The sequence below is a fragment of the Dendropsophus ebraccatus genome, chromosome 5, assembly GCF_027789765.1.
Source record: "Dendropsophus ebraccatus isolate aDenEbr1 chromosome 5, aDenEbr1.pat, whole genome shotgun sequence".
In the NCBI taxonomy this organism is placed as follows: domain Eukaryota; kingdom Metazoa; phylum Chordata; class Amphibia; order Anura; family Hylidae; genus Dendropsophus; species Dendropsophus ebraccatus.
The window spans coordinates 64,880,258-64,902,854 of NC_091458.1; the positions used below are offsets into that span (position 1 = coordinate 64,880,258).

Here is a 22,597-nt window from a genome sequence, read left to right on the forward strand (position 1 = left end):
CTTATCCCAAATGACATCACACAAGAGGTGCACATAAGCTAATTCTTTCTTCAAACAGTGCTAATTACTTTCATGAGGCCATCAGTTATCTCTGCTGTCCACCCCCTTTCCTTCTAAACATGGGAACATTTGGCACGGCCAAGAATTCCTGTGTTCTCTTTAGAGGGAGGAGTAAGCCACAGCCAGTGAGCTCTGGCTGCGTCTTATCTCTCCTAGAACAAAGAGGTGGCATTGTGACTTTCCATCATGCCTGACCTTTATCTCCATCAACATGATCTGTCTGTGGTCGTTCATGAGAGCCTCAGACATCTAACATCAGTGGTTGAACTCGCCACCAGCATTGGGTGCAGTCAACTAAAGTATAAGGTGTATTGGGATATTGGCCCCTTTCTTTGTCTGGATGATCAAATGTTTTTTGCATATTAGATACTGGATTCTGCCATGTTTCCTAATGAAACATGTACTTTAGAATAAAAAAAGTAGGATCAGGACAGTTTTGTCTTAAAAAATGAATGTTTTTACTTAACTCCAGCTGCAGCTGTTGCTGGGAGTCCTGCAAGATATCTATTTTATTGACATTTAGACGGTTTTGCGGCAGAGACCCAACATCTTACAGAAGAACATTTCTTAGGTCTTATGCCCCTATTCCACGAGTCGTTTGTAGGAGCAAACGAGCGCTATTAGCGCTCGTTTGCTCCTCGTTCCCCGCTCGCTGCCGCCGCTATTCAACGCGGCGTCAGCGAGCGGGTGAGTGCGGGAGGGGCGGCGGGGAGCTGCTGGGGGGGGCTGCCCGGGGGATCGCTGATCGTCCGGGCAGCTCATAGGATATAGCAGCATCTGCTGCCGACGGTCCTATTCAACGGAGCGACGGCAGCAGATCGCTGTTATATCAGTCGCTTGTTTTTAAACATGTTGAAAAACAAGCGACTGCAACGATCAGCCGACATGAACGATGTCGGCTGATCGTTGCACTCTATTCCACGGGACGAATATCGTTCGTAGCGGCCGTTATCGGCCGAATACGAACGATATTGCTCCTCTAAACGACCCGTGGAATAGGGCCTTTAGTCTCTGTTGCACTGGGTCTCATGTAACTGTAATCAGATCGTCAGGGAGTTTCCTTTTAAATAGTGTTTTAGACATGCATAAGCTATTTCTGCCTCTATTTACAGGTAAAATGTTACTAACAAAGACTTTTTTTTAGCTTTTCGACTTAGAGGAGAAGCGCAAGAAGAAATTAGGTGAGCTGGCCACCCTTATACAGAAAACATTTCGTGGATGGAGACTTAGGAGTCACTTTTTGCTCATGCGGAAGAGTCAGATTATCATTTCTGCATTTTACCGTGGCCACGCAGTAAGTTTCAAGATTGTGTAAAAATCTGAAGATGAAAATTTTTTTATCAAGGTGTGCTTCATCACTTCTTACAACTTTTTACAGTTAAAGTCTGCTTGGTCACTGATCTGACTGCAGCTCATGTTTTATCAACATTAAAAATCATTTGGAAAAACTTATGGGGAAGATTTATCAAACATGGTGTAAAGTGAAACTGGCTCAGTTGCCCCTAGCAACCAATCAGATTCCACCTTTCATTTTCCAAAGAGTCTGTGAGGAATGAAAGGTGGAATCTGATTGGTTGCTAGGGGCAACTGAGCCAGTTTCACTTTACACCATGTTTGATAAATCTCCCCGATGGTGCCCAAATAACAGGACAAAGTGGATCAAAATCCCCTCACACGTGAAATAAATAGGCAGGTGCTAAACTGCTGTGACTGCAAAAGCAAACACAAAGATACAGCACGAAAATGTGAGTGCTAAGATATATGCAGCTGTGATCATTTTATTATATTTACTAGCCTTTTATTATATTTACTAAATTCGAGGTTCTTGTGCAAATATGAACTAGGTAATGGGTGCTTACCAGCCATTAGAAGGCAACCTCGTACAGATGGGTCCCTGTTAGAGATGAGCGAAACGGGTTCGGGTTCGAGTCCATCTGAACCCGAACGATCGGCATTTGATTAGCTGGGGCTGCTGAACTTGGATAAAGCTCTAAGGTTGTCTGGAAAACGTGGATACAGCCAATGACTATATCCATGTTTTCCACATAGCCTTAGGGCTTTATCCAACTTCAGCAGCCACCGCTAATCAAATGCCGAACGTTCGGGTTCGGATGGACTCGAGCATGCTCCAGGTTCGCTCATCTCTAGTCCCTGTTCTGAACAGCATACCCATCACTCTAGAGTCAGGATAGGTAGGACCAAGGGTAGACACATATCTACTACTACTCCATGATTGTTAAAGGGGTACTCCAGCAAAAAATAAAAATCTTTTAAGCCAACTGGATAGTTAATTCTATTTAAAAATCTCCAGTACGTTCAGTACTTATCAGCTGCTGTATGTCCTGCCAGAGGTGGTGTGTTCTTTCCAGTCTCACACAGTGCTCTCTGCTGTCCGTGACTGGAACTGTCCAGAGCAGTAGCAAATCCCCTATAGAAAACCTCTCCTGCTCTCCAGACTGGAAATAATACACCATTCCCTGCAGGACATACAGCAGCTGATAAGTACTGGAAGACTTGAGATTCTAAAATAGAAGTAAATTACAAATCTCTGCCACCTTCTGATTTGAAAGAAAACCATTTTTAGCTAGAGTACCCCTTTAATTGAAAAAAATACAGCAGCACTATCAAAGGCTTCAAATGTTCTTGTGCGAGGTCAAAGCAAACACTGATTTGCATTTTTGGTGGATTATCCTACAATTGTGGATAATAGTGTGAAGAATAGTGTGCTAACTTATAGTCTGTACCTGCTCCTGACCCATTGATTTCAATGGAACAAATGTATATACAGTGGTACCTTGGTTTAAGAGTAACTTGGTTTAAGAGCATTTTGGTTTAAGAGCTCACAGTTTTTCAAAATTGTGACTTGGTTTAAGAGCATTGCTTTGGTTTAAGAGCTCCCAGGACTGGGTGGGAACGCGAGTGGAGGAGGGGCATGGTCTGTATAGCGGGATCTACAGCACTGTACTGTGTCCCAGGAAGTCTCCCTCACCTTCCAAATCATAGCAGATCCACTTGAGGCTGGGGCTTACATCAGGGGACAGGACTGTGGAGGTAATCTCTCCATAGCTGTAACCCCTCTCTCCCCAGACAGAGAGTGCTGCATGTATTTGCCCACATCTGCCCTGCTCATTCCTTCATGCTCCCTGCAGTCTCTATCAGTCCTTGTGTTTCCCATCCTCTCCATTACTGTACAGTAACTTATAATATCACATATTCTGCTGTTTCTGAATGTTTGTTTCATCTGTTTTACATGTTATTCAGAATAATAAATCATTATTTTTGGGATGTGGAACCAATTGTCTGCATTTCTATGATTTCTTACGGGAAAATTTGCTTTGGTTTAAGAGTGGATTTGGATTACAAGCACGGCCCCGGAACGAATTATGCTCGTAATCCAAGGCACCACTGTAGTTTTCCTTCAGGACACAAAAGCACATTTAGCTGTTAGAATAGCTGTATGCCCTTGGAAATGTATTGCACATAGTCACTACTAGACAGAACTCAGGAGGATTGAGACATTTTTATTACAGAGTTTATGTTTTTTAATTTTGCAGCAAAAGAAACACTATCAGAAAGTGCGGTTCTCTGCCTTACTTTTACAAGCCTACATCCGAGGCTGGAAGGTAAATGACATGCATACGTTTATGCCAAGTGACTCATAGTACCAATAGCGTTATGACTGATTATGATGAACACCCTGCATGTTTGCTAGTAGTACATCAGTATTTAAAGGGGTATTCCCATCTCCAACATTTAGGGCATATTAGCAGGGAATGTCCTAAATGTGTGATAGGTGCAGTTCCCAGAAGTGGGACTTTATGGCGCAATCCTGTTAATATGTCCTAAATGTCTAAGGTGGGACTACCCCCTTAATCTTCTTTGCTGTGCACTTTTGATTGGTGTGAATTTGCTTTTAGGCGCGTGTGTTGCTGAGGCGAATGAAACTTCTGAACCGCCAATCAGAAGCGTCATCCACTATTTGTGCTTATTGGAGGGGATACAAGGTAATGCCATCTGCTCCGCTTCAGTATTATGAGGGCAATGGCTAACTTTTTAAAGTTTGGAAGATTTGAACAGGAAGTGAAGCAAAGATTTTTTTAATACCTCATTACAGTGGTGATCATCATCAAATCTGTTGTGTCTGTCATAACCTAACATGTATGTAAATGGTCAAAATTTGAAATCATGTAATAATCCTGATCTATCTATCTATCTATCTATCTATCTATCTATCTATCTATCTATCTATCTATCTATCTCCTATCTATCTATCTATCTATCTGTCTGTCTGTCTATCTATCTATCTCCTATCTATCTATTTATCTATCTATCTCCTATCTATCTATCTATCTGTCTGTCTGTCTGTCTGTCTATCTATCTATCTATCTATCTATTCATCTAACTTCAGAATATGCTGTCTAGGTAACTATCTCGATCTATCTATCTATCTTTCCTGATGTTTCCTACTGTGCATGAATAATTTATAAGCTACACTTAACTGAACAACCGCTTATATGTAATTATAAAATGATAATTAGAAAAGATTATAATCCCGCTTTAATCACTATCACTCTGTGCTCACAAAGCTATGAACCTGTAGGGCTTAGGGCCAAATCCATAACTAAATGTTGCAAAATTGCTTTTGGATGTGAATCAAAAAGTGTTGTACCTGTGTAAGCAGAGGTTTTCTTATGTAAATTTACACAGTAAAATGTTAAACGTAGAGATAGCAGAATATGTATAAAAAATGTGGCTCTATAAAAACTGCATGTAACTGTTTGTTCAAGCATACTGAATACAGAAGTTGCTGCGACTCATGAATAAAATTCTTTTTACAGGTGAGAAAGGAATACCAGAAATACTTCCGTACAGGTGCAGCTAAGAAACTGGCCACTTTTATCTACATGAGGATTGTAAGTTTTTCTGCTGTCGTACACTGTGTATTTTCTCTGTTTCGGCTAGACCAAAATCTTGCAGCTAGTAGCTTCCATAGATACATTACAAGATATATACCTCATACAGTATTTGTGCACCTGACAATGATTTCTTGTTTCTAGCTTCAAAAGTATTTCTTGGGACTAAAGAGCAACCTTCCTTCAATGTCTCCAACAAACAAAACATGGGCACCCCCAAAATATAAGTTTCTTACCAGTACAAATGAAGAATTAATGAGACTGTTCCATCTTTGGAAGGTGAGTACTAAAATATTCAGTCAACATCCACTTGGACCTGGTGTGGAAATCCTATGCCGCACAATATGGTTCTGTGATGTGGTGTGATATGACCATCAATGTCATATAGATCATTTAAAGAAAATACAGGATAACACGCAACTAGAACATCTGAGCTTCTAAATCAGATTACAAGGCCTGTTCCCATGTATCAGATTTATCAGGATTTTTCACATTCACTTCAGAAATGATCCCAATGGAAACAATAGGATTGGCTGTGGCATCAGCTTTACTAACATTTTAACAAAGTGAAATCCTTTACTTTAAAAAGTATGTGCTGTAATTTAGAATTGCCGGCAAGTGTAAAGCCTAAGTTTATTATACATTATTCACCTCTGAGCAAGTGATAGACTGATCCCTAGGCAGTGCTCAAAGCTTCTTAAGGCCCTACAACACAGAATGATTTTTGACACCCCCCCCCCCCCCCCCCCCCCCCCCGGGCCCAGGTTTTTCTCAGTCCAACCCTGACTAGTTTACTAGTGTATGAAATTATTCTACAGTATAATAGATGAGCCTAAAATATTTTATATGTACACAAATTTAATCTTTTTGGATAGTGCAAAAGATACCGACAGACTCTAACCCCTCAGCGCAAGGCGATACTCCAAGATAAGCTCGCTGCCAGTGAAATCTTTAAAGGCAAAAAGAAGTCCTATCAGGCCAGGTAGGTATAACTGAAATAGCAAAGAAAAGACTTTGGACATAATATAATGCGGAACAGACAGAAGATGACTAATAATCAGTGATGAGCAAACTTACTGAATGTTCCAGTATAGCTTAACCCTCCTGAGAGGATGGATGCAGCCCTAGAGAGTCCTAGAAAACATAGATACATCCATAGGGCTGTATCCAACTTCTCCAGTCACCGGAAATCAAATGACGAGCATTTCGGTTCTAACTATCCTAAACATTTGGTAAGTTTCCTTATCAGTACTGATAATATAATAGAAAAATATTAAACTGGTAATTTTATTATTCTGTAAGTCAAATGTTTTTTTTTTAGTGTTTCAAGACCTTTCCAAGGTGATTCTGTGGGATTACAGAAAAGCCCCAAACTCCAAAAACTGATCTCTTCTGTCCAAGGAAGGATAGAGGTAGCAGCCAATGTTCAAAGAATAAGCAAAATTGATGGCAAGGTATGTTGTCCTATTCTGCAGTCTGCTAAGAGATATTGATGTACAGTATATGGCAACAGAGACCCAAACTGTGTGACATCTGGTCATCGGGTGGGAACACTCATTCCTAAAATCTGGACTATGTAAAAGGGTCAGCAATGATCTGCTGATCGCATCTTTTGCGTGGCCATTGTCATTGCTATTGACCACCCATTACCTTGTGTAAACAGCTAATGTGCAGCTGACGATGACTTTGAATGGTCTGACGATCATTTGTGCAGCCCAGCCTACGATTTATTGAGCTGTGTAAATATATAGCCCTGGAGATACCCCATAGTGCCAATGGATAGCAAAAGACTATCCTTTTGGCATCTACTAGACTAGTATATTTTTGGTAACTGTTTGGCCAACAGTTATAATACGTGTATGGTCAGCTTTAGGATCCTGCCATTTTCTAACGGGATCTGCCCGAAAAAGGCTTGTTCTTTGTGGGAAGGGGTTTGACAGGCTAAATTTGTATGTAGCTGGTCTTTTGTTGCCTCGGCAAGCCAAGGACCAAATAAATAACATGCTCTTACAATTAACTATGGTATGTAATGGGTGGACGGAAGAAAGTTTCACTTGGTAGCTTTTAAATGTTTATGACCAATATTGGCATTGGTAGAGGGAGAGGGTTTACTTGGATATATGATTTACTTTGAAAAGTAATTGACTTTAAATCTTTGCTTGCAAAACACTACAAGTCTTGGTATACTGAAATCATACTATGAGGATTTCTAGCTATATAATAATGATAAAATGGAGTCCCTCTAAGCTTTCTGTCAATATGAAAGAAAACAACTTATTGTTGGCCAGTTTAACCTTATAAGAAGTAGAAAAGAATTGCTATCATTCTTACTGTAGTGTACTAAATAATTAAATGGCTGCACAGATACAGTAAGCAAAGGCTAAACGTGTAAGAAGGGATTTATATGTATTCAATGCATTTACTTTATAATAGACAATCCCTACTTATAATAAGCAAATCACAATTATCAATCCTTCCCATATATCTATATATATTTTCTTCCAGGGAACAGCTATGATAATTTTACTAACAAAAAAACAGGTTGCTCTTGCCGATTCAAAAGGTCAAGTAAAGACATTTGTTAATGTGGAAGAGATTGGCAGCGTTTCTGTAAGCAAGTTCAGCGATGGCCTGTTCCTCTTACAGCTGACCCAGGTACTGACTATCAATGAACCTCTAGCATCAGAACTTCTTCTGATCAAACCTGAGTTGTTTTTATTCTTTATTTTTTTTTTTTAGCTTAGTAGACTGATAATAGGTATTATGTGATGCCTCTGTATATAGACTGATAGACATTATGTGATACTGCTGTATATAGACCGATAGATATTATGTGATGCCTCTGTATATAGACTGATAGACATTTTGTGATATTGCTGTATATAGACTGATAGACATTATGTGATATTGCTGTATATAGACCGATAGATATTATGTGATGCTGCTGTATAAAGACTGACAGACATGTTGACAGATATGATGCTTCTGTATAAAGAATAGGAGATATGTGGCTGTTTATAGACTGACATACAGAGAGACAAGTAGGAATTCTACTTTATTATAGGACATACTATGATGAGTTGCTGCTGTATGCAGACTGTATAAGTTCTTTTTAAATAATTTTACACCCTTTACCTGACACTATATTATCTCCTTTTCTATGAATGCATTGGGGTATGTCCACACTGAGGAAATGTGATGGAAAATCCCTTGCAGAATTCGCCGCACGCGGGCTGCGGCGGGCTCGCGCATCTCCACTCTTTTCCGAATCCATTCTATGCACAGGTGGATTCCGTCGTCCGTGCAAGGAATGGAGTCTATGACACGGGCGGAGATGCGCGCGCCCGCCGCAGTTCGCAAGCAGCAAATTCCGCTACGGATTTTGCGTCACATTTCCTCAGTGTGCACATACCCATACACAGGATTTATCTAGATCCAGAAGTTACTGCACCCATATAAGTAGATAGTTGACACATTGTAGTCAGTCCATGGTAGTGGTATATCTTATTCTTTGTAGCTTGCTCTAAGATTAATATAATTTTGTGTTGTAGACCTCCACACCAGGAGCAAAGGGAGGAGCAGGAGGAGATATTCTTCTTGCCAGTGACAACGTCATTGAGATCGTGACAAAACTTTATCAAAATGTACAAGAGACAACACAAAAGAAGTTAAACATTCAAGTTACTGATGAGTATGTGTCTATGAGTTGTAAATTATTGCTGTGTATTGGTCGAATTGCTGAATAATTGAAGAGACAGTGAAATCTCTGTAAGACCAACTCCTTGTGAAGACCACCACTGATTTAGACCGAATTATCCTATTAGATTTTCTATTCCTTATATCTTTTTCAAAAGGACAGGCACTTTAACTACAGTTGTGGGTAGTTTCCTCAAAGATATTTAACTGTATTTTATATATTTTTCCTTTCGGTATAACTATACATTTATCATATGCTCGTTGCTTTAGGTTTTCAGTGAAGTTCAAGAAAGATCCAGTGGTTGTGAAATTAATTGAATCAGGTGGACCTGGACAAAATGGAAAAGGCCCAGTGTTCAAGAAGAAAGGAAGTCAAAGAGTAGAAGTCTTCGTATAATGCCCTGGTCCTCGTGAACTTGCTTGTCCAGAAGTTACCTTTGTAATAGGCAGATAAATATGTAAAGGTTTCCATCACTGACTTTCTTAAAGGGGTTTCTGATATATTTTTCAATGGCTAAATACGCTAAGGGTGTGGGGGAAAATAAATATATGTGTACTAACCTGCCACCTATCCCCTGCCAGAATCTCTGGTTGGTGGGGTAAGGACAGTTGAAACGGCAATAACAGCTGATAGGCGGCAGGTGAGTGCTTGTGTAGTTGTTTACTCTCCCCTACCCTGATCTAATTTAGATTTAAAATATTTATCCAAAGAACCAATAGGTCTCATTTATTTAAAAAAAAAAGTTTTAATTTTTGAAGAACAGTTTAAAAAACAAAACCTGCAGGTAGCTAATGGCAACAAGGACACTTTTTTAGACACTTTTGACAAATGAGGTCTTTAATACCCATAGTAACCAAAACCATCAAAATTCAGCTTTCATTTCGTATAGTGCTTTTGAAAAATGAAAGCTGTGCAGTGATTGGTTGATATGGGCAAGAAAGACAATTTCATAAGTCTATGCCCCATAGTGTCTGTGTACTGTCTGCAATGATTTATTATACATATAAGGCTTCATATTAAAAGATTAAAAGAACTATTAATAGCAGTGAATTAGAGCCCCCCCCTTTTTTTTAAGAAAATGATAGCTAACACCTGACAGATAACTATAGACATTTTTCTCCCATACACCTGTATTATTTTCCTGATCACTGAAAGCCCTCTATTGACTTATACTTAAATCATCATCTGCCCGTACTTTACAGTCTCACCAAATTCTCTCTTACCTTTCATACAAAATATATCTTATATATGTATACATTGATTTTAATATATTTTATCTTTAATGTACAGTACATAAGCACATAAATCTGATCAGATGACATTATTCAGCAATGACATAACAGCATCATTTGATTTTAATAAAAAAGTTAATTGGAGGGCGCGGCTATATACACTGAACATGCATGGGTATATATGGCGTCACACCTTGTATGCTTATACCATGCCCCGAGAATTGTCAGCCACTAATCATGAAGGCAGTCGGTTTTACTTTGTTTTAGTTTTTGTGACTCCACTTTGTAAAAATGTTCCGGTCTGAGGATAAGTTTGTTGTTGAGAAGACAACTATATAGGCAAGGACATCCAAGGGGCAATATGTTTCAAGGATTCTTGGATGGGGAAACACTGAATTTACAGTTTGTCAATAAAAAAAGAGCTGCTCTATCAAAGGTCCTATGGAGAATTATATAACATGCAGCTAATAAACCTTAAATGTGGCTCATGGGTGCATTGTCATTGTCTATTCTTTGTTATCAAAGGTTTAAGGGTTTTTCTGGACTACAAATTGGAGGGGGGGGGGATCTGTCTTTTGTCATGCCCTCTGATGACTGATCGCAGTGATCATGCTTTAAACAGCCCTATACTTTTGTTAGTGTCTGTACCTAGTATTGCAGCTAACAGCATCTCAGCATCTCTAATCAAGAGACCAAAAGTAACAATCCCGTGCTGGTAAACAATAAACACGGTGCTTGGTAGAGTGTCATGGCCCCTTCAACCGGCTTATCAATAGGAATGGGGGATGCCAGAAAACTTCTTCAGGGTAGCTTCACACATAACGGATCCGCAGCGGATTTGACACTGCGAAGTCCCAGCGAAATCCGCTGTGATCCACTGCCATGTATTTTCTATGAGAAGACATACTAGCAGCGAGTTTGACATCCTAATGCGAGTATGTAAATTAACCCCCCGCCGGCCGGAGCATAAATTACAGTGACAGAGCGCACCCATCTCACATCCGCACAGACCACTGAAAGGAGATCTCAAGTCGTGCAGTCAAGCTCCCCTCCAGTGTGCTCAGCGCTGTGCTGCTACCGGGCACGTCTCTCTCCTCCTAGCTAGCGGCTCTGGGCGCTGCACATGCCGCTCCATGTGGAGCTTAAATCAGAACTTGAGATCTCCTTTCAGTGATCTGTGCAGCTCAAAGTCACTGTAATTTATGCTCCGACTGCCGAGGGGGTTAATTTACATACTCGCAGCAGGATGTCTATCTCATAGAAAATACATGGATCCGCAGCGGATTTCGCTGCAAATTCGCTGCGGTCAAATCATCTGCGGATCGGTTATGTCTGAAGCTACCCTTAATCTATAAAAGCATTTTTTAAATGTATTCACATGTCTATGTAGAACAGCTTATATCAATTTTTGACACCCCTCCCCCATTAAATTACTCTGCATTGTCTACAATTTGTACTTTACATAAAACAAGTATCCTAAGGATCACAAGTATCCTTTGTGTCTGCAATTTAACAACGGTCGAACCTCCAGCAGTTAAAATGTATGAAGTGAAATTAACTCAAGTATCATGATTTAGTGTTAGGGTATGTTCACACGTACCGTATCCGCAGCGGATTTTACGCTGCGAGTTACCAGAGCAATCTGCTGCGGATACCTGGCCTTTCACTACAATGGGCTGACATACTTGCAGCGGGATTATCATCCTGCTGTATGTCAAACTGAGCGCCATTGACCCCCACTACACGGGTACATACTTTACCAGGTCTCCACTCTGGCTTGCTTCAGAGTCTCCCGGCAGTCAGCCAATCAGTGCACTGCGACAGCAAGCCGGAGCGGGGACCCAGTACAGTATGTTTCTGGGCTGCAGGGGTTAATGGCACTGAGTTTCACATACTCGCAGGGGGATGACAATCCCATTGTGAATATGTCAGCCCATTGAAGTGAATGGGCAAGTATCCGCTGCGGATACGGTACGTGTGAACGTACCCTTAAAACACCTTTTTAGCTCTTCCCTATCTGTATTCATCATATCTTGCACTTGAAGCCCTAGTAACAGTGACAATACAAAGAGAAAATGTTATGTTGTGGTAGCAAAACCTAATCTGGGGAATCCACTAACAGAGGAAAAAAATAAAAACTCCTAAATAAGCGGAGGCGTGAAAAGGATTTACAGACGTCTGTTGACCTGCATAATTTTCACAAGGGCTTTTCCGGGCATTCATATTTTTTTCAGATATTGCTGGGGTTCCAGAGAAGATAATAAACCGCCTATTTTCACCTACTAAGCGTCCTTGTGGGTCCTATCACAATTTCAGCGCCCCTGATTAATGCTGTTGATACTGACATTTTTAACTTGCAATTCGGACCAAACATATGCATGTATTTGTAGAGAATGGGAAAAATAGAAATTCAGTGTGTTTGAAGAAATGTATCTTGCATGTAAAAAAAAAATTCCACTTCAATAATTTGTTTTTAACATTTTTAATCAAAATGTAAAACATGAATATATTTTTATAAAACACTTTAATCTACAAATTTTGGCAAGTTCTAAACTTATATATAACTTTACAAGCTGAGAAACATCTCCATGCTTAAAGGAGGACTCTGGGTGGGTGAGCATGCTCTCACCTCCCCGGCTCCAGTGTTGGTGTCAGTATCCCACAGTCTGCAGTTTTGCCAATAGCAACCAATCAAAACTGAGCTGTCATTTTTCTAAGGCAGGATAAAAAGTGAAAGCACCTGTCTGATTGGTTGTAATGGGTACTATTAATTTTTGCTGACAGAGTCAGGCTGTTAGCCAATCAGATGTCTGAGTTTGGCATTCAGCTCCCTCTCCTTGGCTAGCAGTTCACTGCTATGCTTTTTGTAGGCTTCAAACTCTCGCTTAATTTGGGCCAACTCTTTCTCACTGTCTGCCAGTCTTGTATTAAGCTCCACAATCCTGGCATCGGCGTTTACAGCAGTTACGTCTCTTTGATAGCGCTCTTCTGCCTCCCGTCGAGCCTTCTCCGCACTCTGCAGACTATGAGTAATATCAGTGACTTCTTTCTGCCGCTCTTGTAGAGTACGCCCGCGCTCCATGCACAGCTGGAGGAGGTCTTGCTTCTCTTTATTTAATTCAGCCATCTTTTTTTCAGCTTCTATTCGCTCAGTTTTTTGCACCTCCTCTAAGTGACCCAACTTCTTCTGTAGGTGTTGACACATCTCTTCTGAAAGCTGAAAATCACATACAACAGAAGCAAAAAGTGTCAATCTTTTACATTGTAATGTACATATAGTATAAGTAAAATAAAAAACATCTATACCAGGATGCAAGGATTAAAAACCATGACCTATTACCACACTCTACCATATTGTAGCTTGATAAGATCTCCATGTTATTCCTTACAGATATCTATGGTGCTCTACTGTACCATGGTGTGTCTATTAGTTCATATGGAGTAGATACAGAACTTCTCCCCTGTATGAATGTTCCATTGGTCCTCAAATTACTTCTAGAAGGATTGAAAGAAACTATTGCACGTCAAGAGTGCTGTCCTATTGACTGTCTGTTCCAAATTACAAATTATAAAGTTTATGGTGCGCACTGAGAATCACACACCCTAACACAGTGAGGGTTAGGCTGCATTCTCACGTTCCGTGTTCCGCACAGAACCCAGACGTGGAATGCCTGTAACGGACTCTCCCCCGCTAGGGCAGCATGTGTAATTAGATGCTGAGAGTGGGGGAACTGTACAGATATGCGCCATGCTGTAATGAAGCAGCCGCGCAGCACTGTCATTACAGCACGGCGCATATCTGTACAGTTCCCCCGCTCAGTTTATAATTACAGATGCTGCCCGAGCGGGGGAGAGTCTGTTACAGGCATTCGACGTCTGGGTTCTGTGCGGAACGCGGAACAAGAGAATGCAGCCTAAAAGGACAACTCCCGCGGCCCCCCCCCCCCCAAAAAAAACAAAACAAAACACAGACACACACAGACACCATACTCACCATCCCTCTGGTGATGATCGCCACTCCATTCGTCCGCCGTCCAGCGATGTCTCTTACTTCCGGGTCCATGGGAGAGAAAAGGCAGCCTTTTCATTGGCTGGAGCGCATCACATGGCTTCCAGCAAGTTCAGCCAATCAGGGCTGAGTGGGGGAAGGGGGCCAGACCGGGTATTTAACCACATTACAAAGTTATATAACTTTGTAATGTGTGTTAAATAAGCCAAAAATTTTTTCGTGGGAGTTGTCCTTTAAGGTGAATCTCCTTTATTCAAAGATGACAGCCAGTTTATATATCCTGCGGGCATGTGTTCATCTACTAAGGCTTGTGTCAGTACTTCATTGACTGAGCTACTACACTATATTGTAATGGCTTCACTAAATATACAAAATATCACAGCCTTAGGAAAACAGATCTGTAGTAAAAGCTACTGCATGCCACCCCAAAATCACATGACCCATAACCTGGTTTTGGATACTCTGTAATAAAATAGTTTTCCAGGCTTATAACAAATAGCAGCTATCCCACTTATAATGTTTTGGGTACATTCGCATGTACAGTATTGCAGCATATTTTGAACTGTGAGTTTTTCACTAAAATCTGCTGCAAACTGAATAGCGTCAAAGTCTATGGCACCCCATTCTCATTCAGATTTAAATTCCCCTGTGAGACTGGAGTCTATAGCTGTTTAAAATTTCAGATATAGTGCTGATGTCATAGTAAAAAACTATAAAGAAGACATTCTTACCTATTTGCGTTCCCCAGGAGCCCTCTTGTGGTGTCTCTGGGTGCCCTGCTCAGTTATAGCCCACTCAGACATATAAGCCATTGATTGGCTAAGGGGGCTGTCACTGAGCAGGGCAACTGAAGATGCCGCAGGGAGGCACAGGGGGAGTGCGGACAGGTAAGAATGGCTTCTTTATTGTTTTTTACTATGAGATCTGCACTATATCTGAAGCTTTTAGAGGCTAAGGGCCCTATTCCACAGAGCGATAATCAGGCGAATCGGTTCGATTCGGTCGATTATCGCTCTGTGGAATAGAGACAATGATCAGCCGATGATCGTTGTCATCGGCTGATCGTTGATATAGGTTAGGACCTATATTTGTCAGGCGCCGACCGCGCACCGCTACGTGGAATAGCGGTGCGCGGCCGGCGACTGACGATATACATTACCTATGCATGGTGCAGGGCTCCTCTTCTTCTGCTTCTCCCCGAGTCCCGCGCTCCTCCAGCATCAGGGCGGCCTGTCTCAGCGGACAGGCCGCTCAGCCAATCACTGGCCGCAGCGGTCCCGGACAGTGATTGGCTGAGTGGCCTGTCAGCCGACACAGGCCGCCCTGACGCTAGAGGAGCGTGCGGGACATGGAAGAAGCAGAAAAAGAGGAGCCCTGCACCATGAATAGGTAATGTATACTAGTTAAGCTAGGGCTGCAAAGACACCGGGCCGTGGAATAGGCCCAGTAAACGAGCGCCGATCTAGCAGATTGGCGCTCGTTTATCGGGCCCCATCGGCCCGTGGAATACCACCCTAAGGCACTTCCTTCCCGTAGTGGAATGAAAATCTGCAGCGAGAATAGAGTGTAAGGGGTATTTCAACACTTTTATTAAATTCATATGCTGCTGGGGCCATGCAAAAAAACTGAAAAAAAAACTACAGCTAGCCCTGGTACCCTACAGCTCCTGTTTGGTTCCAGCAGTGATTGTTTTAGCTATCAAGTTTTTGTATCAGAAGCAGGAAAAAGCCAAAACATCGGGGGACAAGACGGAGAAGAATGGGGGCTGTGAGGAACCCTGTTAAGTTTTTTTTTTGTTTTTGTTTTTTTTGCATGGCCCACAATTGACTCTTCATTACAGTAGGAGACCTGAGACTGTGCGTAATCCACCGAATGGACAAATTACCAAAAGGCACCATGCTCACTAGGGGGCTGCCAGTTACAGCACACTGTCAGCATCAGTGGTAGGGACTTAGGGTGGTAGCTTACAGATTCACTTTAACTGTATCCAGTCTTGTCAATGCTACATGTATGCCAGGATACATTTTCATACAATTCACCAGTGAGATTGTCATACATTTTCTCCATATATTGACTTTCTGAAGATCAGCAGAGCCTTCCATTAGGAACATAGGTGTCACATCTCCTACATGAAACAAATGACGCAATGTGCAAGCACAGTAATTGCTGATGGAAAATCTAATTTGCTTGTTACTTCCAGCTGGCTGCCCTGCGGTCTTGGTAACACACATTCCCTGCCACCAATCCATAAACCCTTGGTAACCATTAACACATTATTTGCTGTGTTTATCTGCATTACCTTAGCTATTCAGACGCCACTCCCATATACCTCTATATGATACCTAAACGGTATGATCTGCTAGAAGAAAATCTGCCTACCTCTGCATTATAGGGGAACAAAATAGGCCATAGCAGTCTAGGATCTATGTGATTTGTATATGAGAAGAAATAATCCAGCACTCACCCACTGTGGTGACCTCAAGGTAACTTATTGCAGCATGTAGTGTTCAAAGGGAGGGAGACATAGAGGTGAACAAACTAGTCCTGGGACAGCTGTTTCGGGTTCCCCCTTCCTGTAGCCAGGAGTACTCCTATGTGATTTCTACAAATAAGATGAAATCCAGCACTCACCGAATAGAGTCTCCTCGACTAATCCAAATATATTGCAGGGAGGAGAGCGGTGGATCAGTGTAGGGGGAGACACCCAGGTGATGTGCCTGCACCTACACTGATCCATCGTTCTCCTCCCTGCAATATATTCGGATTAATAAAGTTGAGAAGAGGCTATTCGGTGAGTGCTGGATTTCATCTTATTTGTACATATTGCACCTACCTTTTCATCTATGCACCCCAACTGTCTCCTTTGAAAATGCATCCTGTGCTCGAGGTTTGCTCCGTTTTGGGGATTGTTTGTATGCAGTGCGGACTAGCTGTCTCTTGAATCATCCACTTCTATGTGATTATCGCTAATGTTTGGGCAATGTCATAGGTAAGAAGAATAGTGAGGAATCTCATCAAGCTGACCCCTAAAGTGGGCACTATAGTGAGGGAACAGGGTACAACGTCCAGACACTACTGTGTATTACAAGTCAGAAAGCCTGGACACTACATAGCTCCGGGAGGAGAGGCACAGGTAATCATTTACCCTAGATGTCAGGAGAGGGGTAACTTGGTTATCACTGGGGGTCTGATTGCTGCCCCCTCCCCAATCCCAACAATACAGGTAAAATGTCCCTCAAAATGGGGAAGAGGAGTTGACTGGATCAGAGTCAAGTAGGGTACATCCAGAGATGGAAACAACAGGATGCAGCCAGAATAACCCTTTCAGTAAAGGAAAATACCAGAGAATGTATGCATAACCCACATCAATCTTTTTTTTTTGGTGGGGGTGCAGCGTCTGATCATGTGATCATGGGATCCAAATTCATACGCCTATTACTCCATCAAACTCTGAGATATCAGTACATTTTAGGTGTAAACCCCCTTTAAGACAATTATGTTACGTTTACAACCATTGGTGACGTTATTAGACGCAGTATGTCAGGTGCTGTCAGGGTGACGTTATTAGACGCAGTACGTCACGTGCTGTCGGAGGGACGTTATTAGACGCAGTACGTCACTCGCTGTTGGGGTGACGTTATTAGACGCAGTACGTCACGTGCTATCTATGGGGGGTGACGTTATTAGACGCAGTACGTCAGGTGTATTCGGGGTGGTTATTAGACGCAGTACGTCACGTGTATTCGGGGTGACGTTATTAGAGGCAGTACGTCACGTGCTATGTGGGTGACATTATTAGACGCAGTACGTCACGTGTATTCGGGGTGACGTTATTAGACGCAGTACATCACGTGTATTCGGGGTGACGTTATTACATGCAGTACGTCACGTGCTGTGGGGGTGATGTTATTAGACGCAGCACGTCAGGTGCTGTCGGGGTGACGTTATTATATGCAATATGTCACGTGCTGTCGGGGTGACGTTATTAGACGCAGTACGTCAGGTGCTGTGTGGGTGACGTTATTAGATGCAGTACGTCATGTGCTATGGGGGTGATGTTATTAGACGCAGTACGTGACGTGTATTCGGGGTGACGTTATTAGACAAAGTACGTCACGTGCTGTCGGGGTGACTTTATTAGACGCAGTACGTCATGTGCTATGGGGGTGATGTTATTAGACGCAGTACGTGACGTGTATTCGGGGTGACGTTATTAGACGCAGTACGTCAGGTGCTGTCGGGGTGACGTTATTAGACGCAGTACGTCATGTGCTATGGGGTGATGTTATTAGACGCAGTACGTGACGTGTATTCGGGGTGACGTTATTAGACGCAGTACGTCACGTGCTGTGGGGGTGACGTTATTAGACGCAATACGTCATGTGCTGTCGGGTGACGTTATTAGACGCAGTACGTCAGGTGCTGTTGGGGTGACGTTATTAGACGCAGTACGTCAGGTGCTGTCGGGGTGACGTTATTACACGCAGTACGTCATGTGCTATGGAGGTGACATTATTAGATGCAGTAGGTGACGTGTATTCGTAGTGACGTTCTTAGACACAGTACGTCAGGTGCTGTCGGGGTGACGTTATTAGACGCAGTACGTCATGTGCTATGGGGGTGACGTTATTAGATGCAGTACGTCACATGCTGTCGGGGTGATGTTATTAGACGCAGTACGTCACGTGCTGTGGGGGTGACATTATTAGATGCAGTACGTCACGTGCTGTGGGGGTGACGTTATTAGATGCGGTACGTCACGTGTATTCGGGGTGACGTCATTAGAAGCAGTACATCACGTGCTGTGGGGGTGACGTTATTAGACGCAGTACATCACGTGCTGTGGAGGTGACGTTATTAGACGCAGTACGTCACGTGCTGTGGGGGTGACGTTATTAGACGCAGTACGTCACGTGCTGTGGGGGTGACATTATTAGACACAGTACCTCAGGTGCTGTCGGGGTGACGTTATTAGACGCAGTAGGTGACGTGTATTTGGGGTGACGTTCTTAGACACAGTACATCAGGTGCTGTCGGGGTGACGTTATTAGACGCAGTACGTCAGGTGCTGTCGGGGTGACGTTATTAGACGCAGTACGTCAGGTGCTGTCGGGGTGACGTTATTAGACGCAGTACGTCATGTGCTATGGGGGTGACGTTATTAGACGCAGTACGTGACGTGTATTCGGGGTGACGTTATTAGATGCAGTACGTCACATGCTGTCGGGGTGATGTTATTAGACGCAGTATGTCACGTGCTGTCAGGGTGACATTATTAGATGCAGTACGTCACGTGCTGTGGGGGTGACGTTATTAGATGCGGTACGTCACGTGTATTCGGGGTGACGTCATTAGAAGCAGTACATCACGTGCTGTGGGGGTGACGTTATTAGACGCAGTACATCACGTGCTGTGGAGGTGATGTTATTAGACGCAGTACGTCACGTGCTGTGGGGGTGACGTTATTAGACGCAGTACGTCACGTGCTGTGGGGGTAACGTTATTAGATGCAGTACGTCACGTGCTGTGGGGGTGACGTTATTAGATGCAGTACGTCACGTGCTGTGGGGGTGACGTTATTAGATGCAGTACGTCACGTGCTGTGGGGGTAACGTTATTAGATGCAGTACGTCACGTGCTGTGGAGGTGACGTTATTAGACGCAGTACGTCACATGCTGTGGGGGTGACGTTATTAGACGCAGTACCTCACGAGCTGTCAGGGTGACGTTATTAGACGCAGTACGTCAGGTGCTGTGGGGGTGACGTTATTAGACGCAGTACGTCACCTGCTGTGGGGGTGACGTTATTAGACGGAGTACGTCACGCGCTGTGGGGGTGACGTTATTAGACACAGTACGTCACGCGCTGTGGGGGGGACGTTATTAGACGCAGTACGTGACGTGCTGTCGGGGTGACGTTATTAGACGCAGTATGTCACGTGCTGTCAGGGTGACGTTATTAGACGCAGTACCTCACGAGCTGTCAGGGTGACGTTATTAGACGCAGTACGTCAGGTGCTGTGGGGGTGACGTTATTAGACGCAGTACGTGACGTGCTGTTGGGGTGACGTTATTAGACGCAGTACGTCACGTGCTGTCAGGGTGACGTTATTAGACGCAGTACCTCACGAGCTGTCAGGGTGACGTTATTAGACGCAGTACGTCACCTGCTGTGGGGGTGACGTTATTAGACGGAGTACATCACGTGCTGTGGAGGTGACGTTATTAGACACAGTACGTCACGCGCTGTGGGGGTGACGTTATTAGACGCAGTACGTCACGTGTATTCGGGGTGACGTTATCAGACGCAGTACGTCACGTGTATTCAGGGTGACGTTATCAGACGCAGTACGTCACGTGTATTCGGGGTGACGTTATCAGACGCAGTACGTCACGCGCTGTGGGGGGGACGTTATTAGACGCAGTACGTCAGGTGCTGTGGGGGTGACGTTATTAGACGCAGTACGTGACGTGCTGTCGGGGTGACGTTATTAGACGCAGTACGTCACGTGCTGTCAGGGTGACGTTATTAGACGCAGTACCTCACGAGCTGTCAGGGTGACGTTATTAGACGCAGTACGTCACCTGCTGTGGGGGTGACGTTATTAGACGGAGTACATCACGTGCTGTGGAGGTGACGTTATTAGACACAGTACGTCACGCGCTGTGGGGGTGACGTTATTAGACACAGTACGTCACGCGCTGTGGGGGTGACGTTATTAGACGCAGTACGTCACGTGTATTCGGGGTGACGTTATCAGACGCAGTACGTCACGTGTATTCAGGGTGACGTTATCAGACGCAGTACGTCACGTGTATTCAGGGTGACGTTATCAGACGCAGTACGTCACGTGTATTCGGGGTGACGTTATCAGACGCAGTACGTCACGTGCTGTGGGGGTGACGTTATTAGACGCAGTACGTCACGTGATGTCCGTTACCTGCAGCCTGTGGGTCAGTGCGCGGATCTCCCCGGCGCCGGCCTCGCTGTTCCCCCGGAGCTCCGTCACTGTCCCCCGCAGCTCCTCCAGCTCCTCCCGCCCTCTCCTCTGCACCTCCCGGAGCTCGGCACCGGCCGCCTGCAGCTGGGCTCGCAGCTCCCGGACGCTCCGCTCCTTCTCCAGCAGCTCCGGGTAGGCGCCTTCCCGCAGCCGCTCACACTCCGCCCGCAGCTGCTCGTTCTGCCGCTTGTACTCGTCCTTGAAGCGGATCATGTCCTGGTGATTGGCGGCCAGGATCCCGAACCTTTCGTCCAGCTGCTCGCCCCGCCGCCTCTCCGCGGTCAGCAGCCCTTCGGTGTCCGCCCTCAGTCTCTCCAGCTCCCGGTTGTCCCTCTCCAGGCCCTGGCAGCGGAGCAGGGAGTCGTCCGCCCGCCGCTTTAACAGGCAGATGAGCTGGGACTGTTCGTCCAGCCGGGACCGCAGCATTCCCATCTCCGTCTTCTCATCCCATAGCGAGGAGCTGACACTCCGCACCGAGGCGCCGTCCGCGCCGTCCACAGACTCCCCCGGCATTTTGCGCTCTGCCTGTTGCAGTGGCTCCCGTACGGGCCACACGCGTCTCCATAGTAACCGCGTTGTTGGTTGTTATGGGCGGCACCAAGCCTCTAGTAACTGTCCAGACAGTAACCAATCAAATCGCATAAAAGCAGAAATCTGATTGGCTGTTATGAGACAGTACCATTGTCTGCAGTAATACTTATGTGGGAGACCTGTAGATGGTGCACTGGGACAAACAGCTCTAGTTATGTATAGGACTCATTCATCTGTTTTACAGATCAGTATTTCAGGATCCATAGAAAACTCATACTGCTACCTGATTTGGTACAGAGATACATGCCGATCAGCTATTTCATTAACCCTTTGAGGACCAGGCCCAAAATGACCCAGTGGACCGCGCAAATTTTGATCTTAGTGTTTCCGTTTTTCCCTCCTCCCCTTCTAAGAGCTCCAGCACTTTCAGTTTTCTATCTACAGGCCATGTAATGGCTTATTTGTTACAGGAATAGTTGTACTTTGTAATGGCGTCATTCATTTTACCATAACATGTATGATGGAACCCCAAATATATTATTTATGAAGATATAAATAGGTGAAATCGCAAAAAAGAAAGCAATATGGTAACGTTTGGGGGGTTCCTGTGTCTACGTAATACACTATATGGTAAAAGCGACATGACACTATTATTCTATAGGTCAGTCCGAACACAACCATATGCAGGTTTACGCAAATTCTCTAATGTTATATATTTTTTTTAAATGAAATCCTTTTTTTTGGCAATTAATTATAAATAAAATGGGACTATTGTGACGCTTATAACGGTTTTATTTTTTCACCTACGGGGCTGTATGGGGTGTCATTTTTTCCGCCATGATCTCTAGTTTTTATTAATACCATATTTGTGAAGATCGGACGTTTTGATCACTTTTTATTAATTTTTTTTATATATATAATGTAACATAAAATCGGTAATCCGCGCACTTTTTTCGCAATGACGCTTGTTATATTTTAATAGATCGGACAATTACGCACGCTACAGTATATTATATGTTTATCTATTTATTTTTATATGTTTTATTTATATAATGGGAAAGGGGGGTGATTTCAACTTTTATTGGGGGAGGGGTTTTGGGGTAGTGTGTTAGTGTTTTTAACTTTTTTTTTTTTTTTTACACATTTGAAGTCCC

At 43.6% G+C, this 22,597-nt stretch overlaps 2 protein-coding genes across 3 annotated transcripts in view; one reads left to right on the plus strand and one right to left on the minus strand.

Annotated features, from left to right (window-relative positions):
* The window catches only part of MYO1A (myosin IA), a 58,374-nt gene extending 47,982 nt beyond the window's left edge, over nt 1–10,392 (plus strand). The window contains exons 20-29 of one of the 2 annotated variants that reach the window (XM_069970397.1): nt 1,205–1,354; nt 3,615–3,683; nt 3,978–4,064; nt 4,899–4,973; nt 5,118–5,252; nt 5,849–5,955; nt 6,295–6,427; nt 7,479–7,628; nt 8,525–8,664; nt 8,940–10,392. In XM_069970397.1, the coding sequence (XP_069826498.1) occupies nt 1,205–1,354; nt 3,615–3,683; nt 3,978–4,064; nt 4,899–4,973; nt 5,118–5,252; nt 5,849–5,955; nt 6,295–6,427; nt 7,479–7,628; nt 8,525–8,664; nt 8,940–9,066 (1,173 nt within the window). In that variant the 3' untranslated portion in view covers nt 9,067–10,392. The remainder of the gene's footprint in view (nt 1–1,204; nt 1,355–3,614; nt 3,684–3,977; nt 4,065–4,898; nt 4,974–5,117; nt 5,253–5,848; nt 5,956–6,294; nt 6,428–7,478; nt 7,629–8,524; nt 8,665–8,939) is intronic. The other variant, XM_069970398.1, reaches the window with a different exon arrangement.
* Nucleotides 10,393–12,416: 2,024 nt separating this feature from the next.
* Nucleotides 12,417–21,485, minus strand: CCDC89 (coiled-coil domain containing 89). Its single transcript, XM_069970399.1, has 2 exons — nt 20,853–21,485; nt 12,417–13,119 (listed from the first exon to the last, which is right to left on the minus strand). Exons 1-2 carry the CDS (start codon nt 21,423–21,425, stop codon nt 12,697–12,699), a joined length of 996 nt encoding a protein of 331 aa, XP_069826500.1. The 5' UTR covers nt 21,426–21,485; the 3' UTR covers nt 12,417–12,696.
* Nucleotides 21,486–22,597: the final 1,112 nt, after the last annotated feature.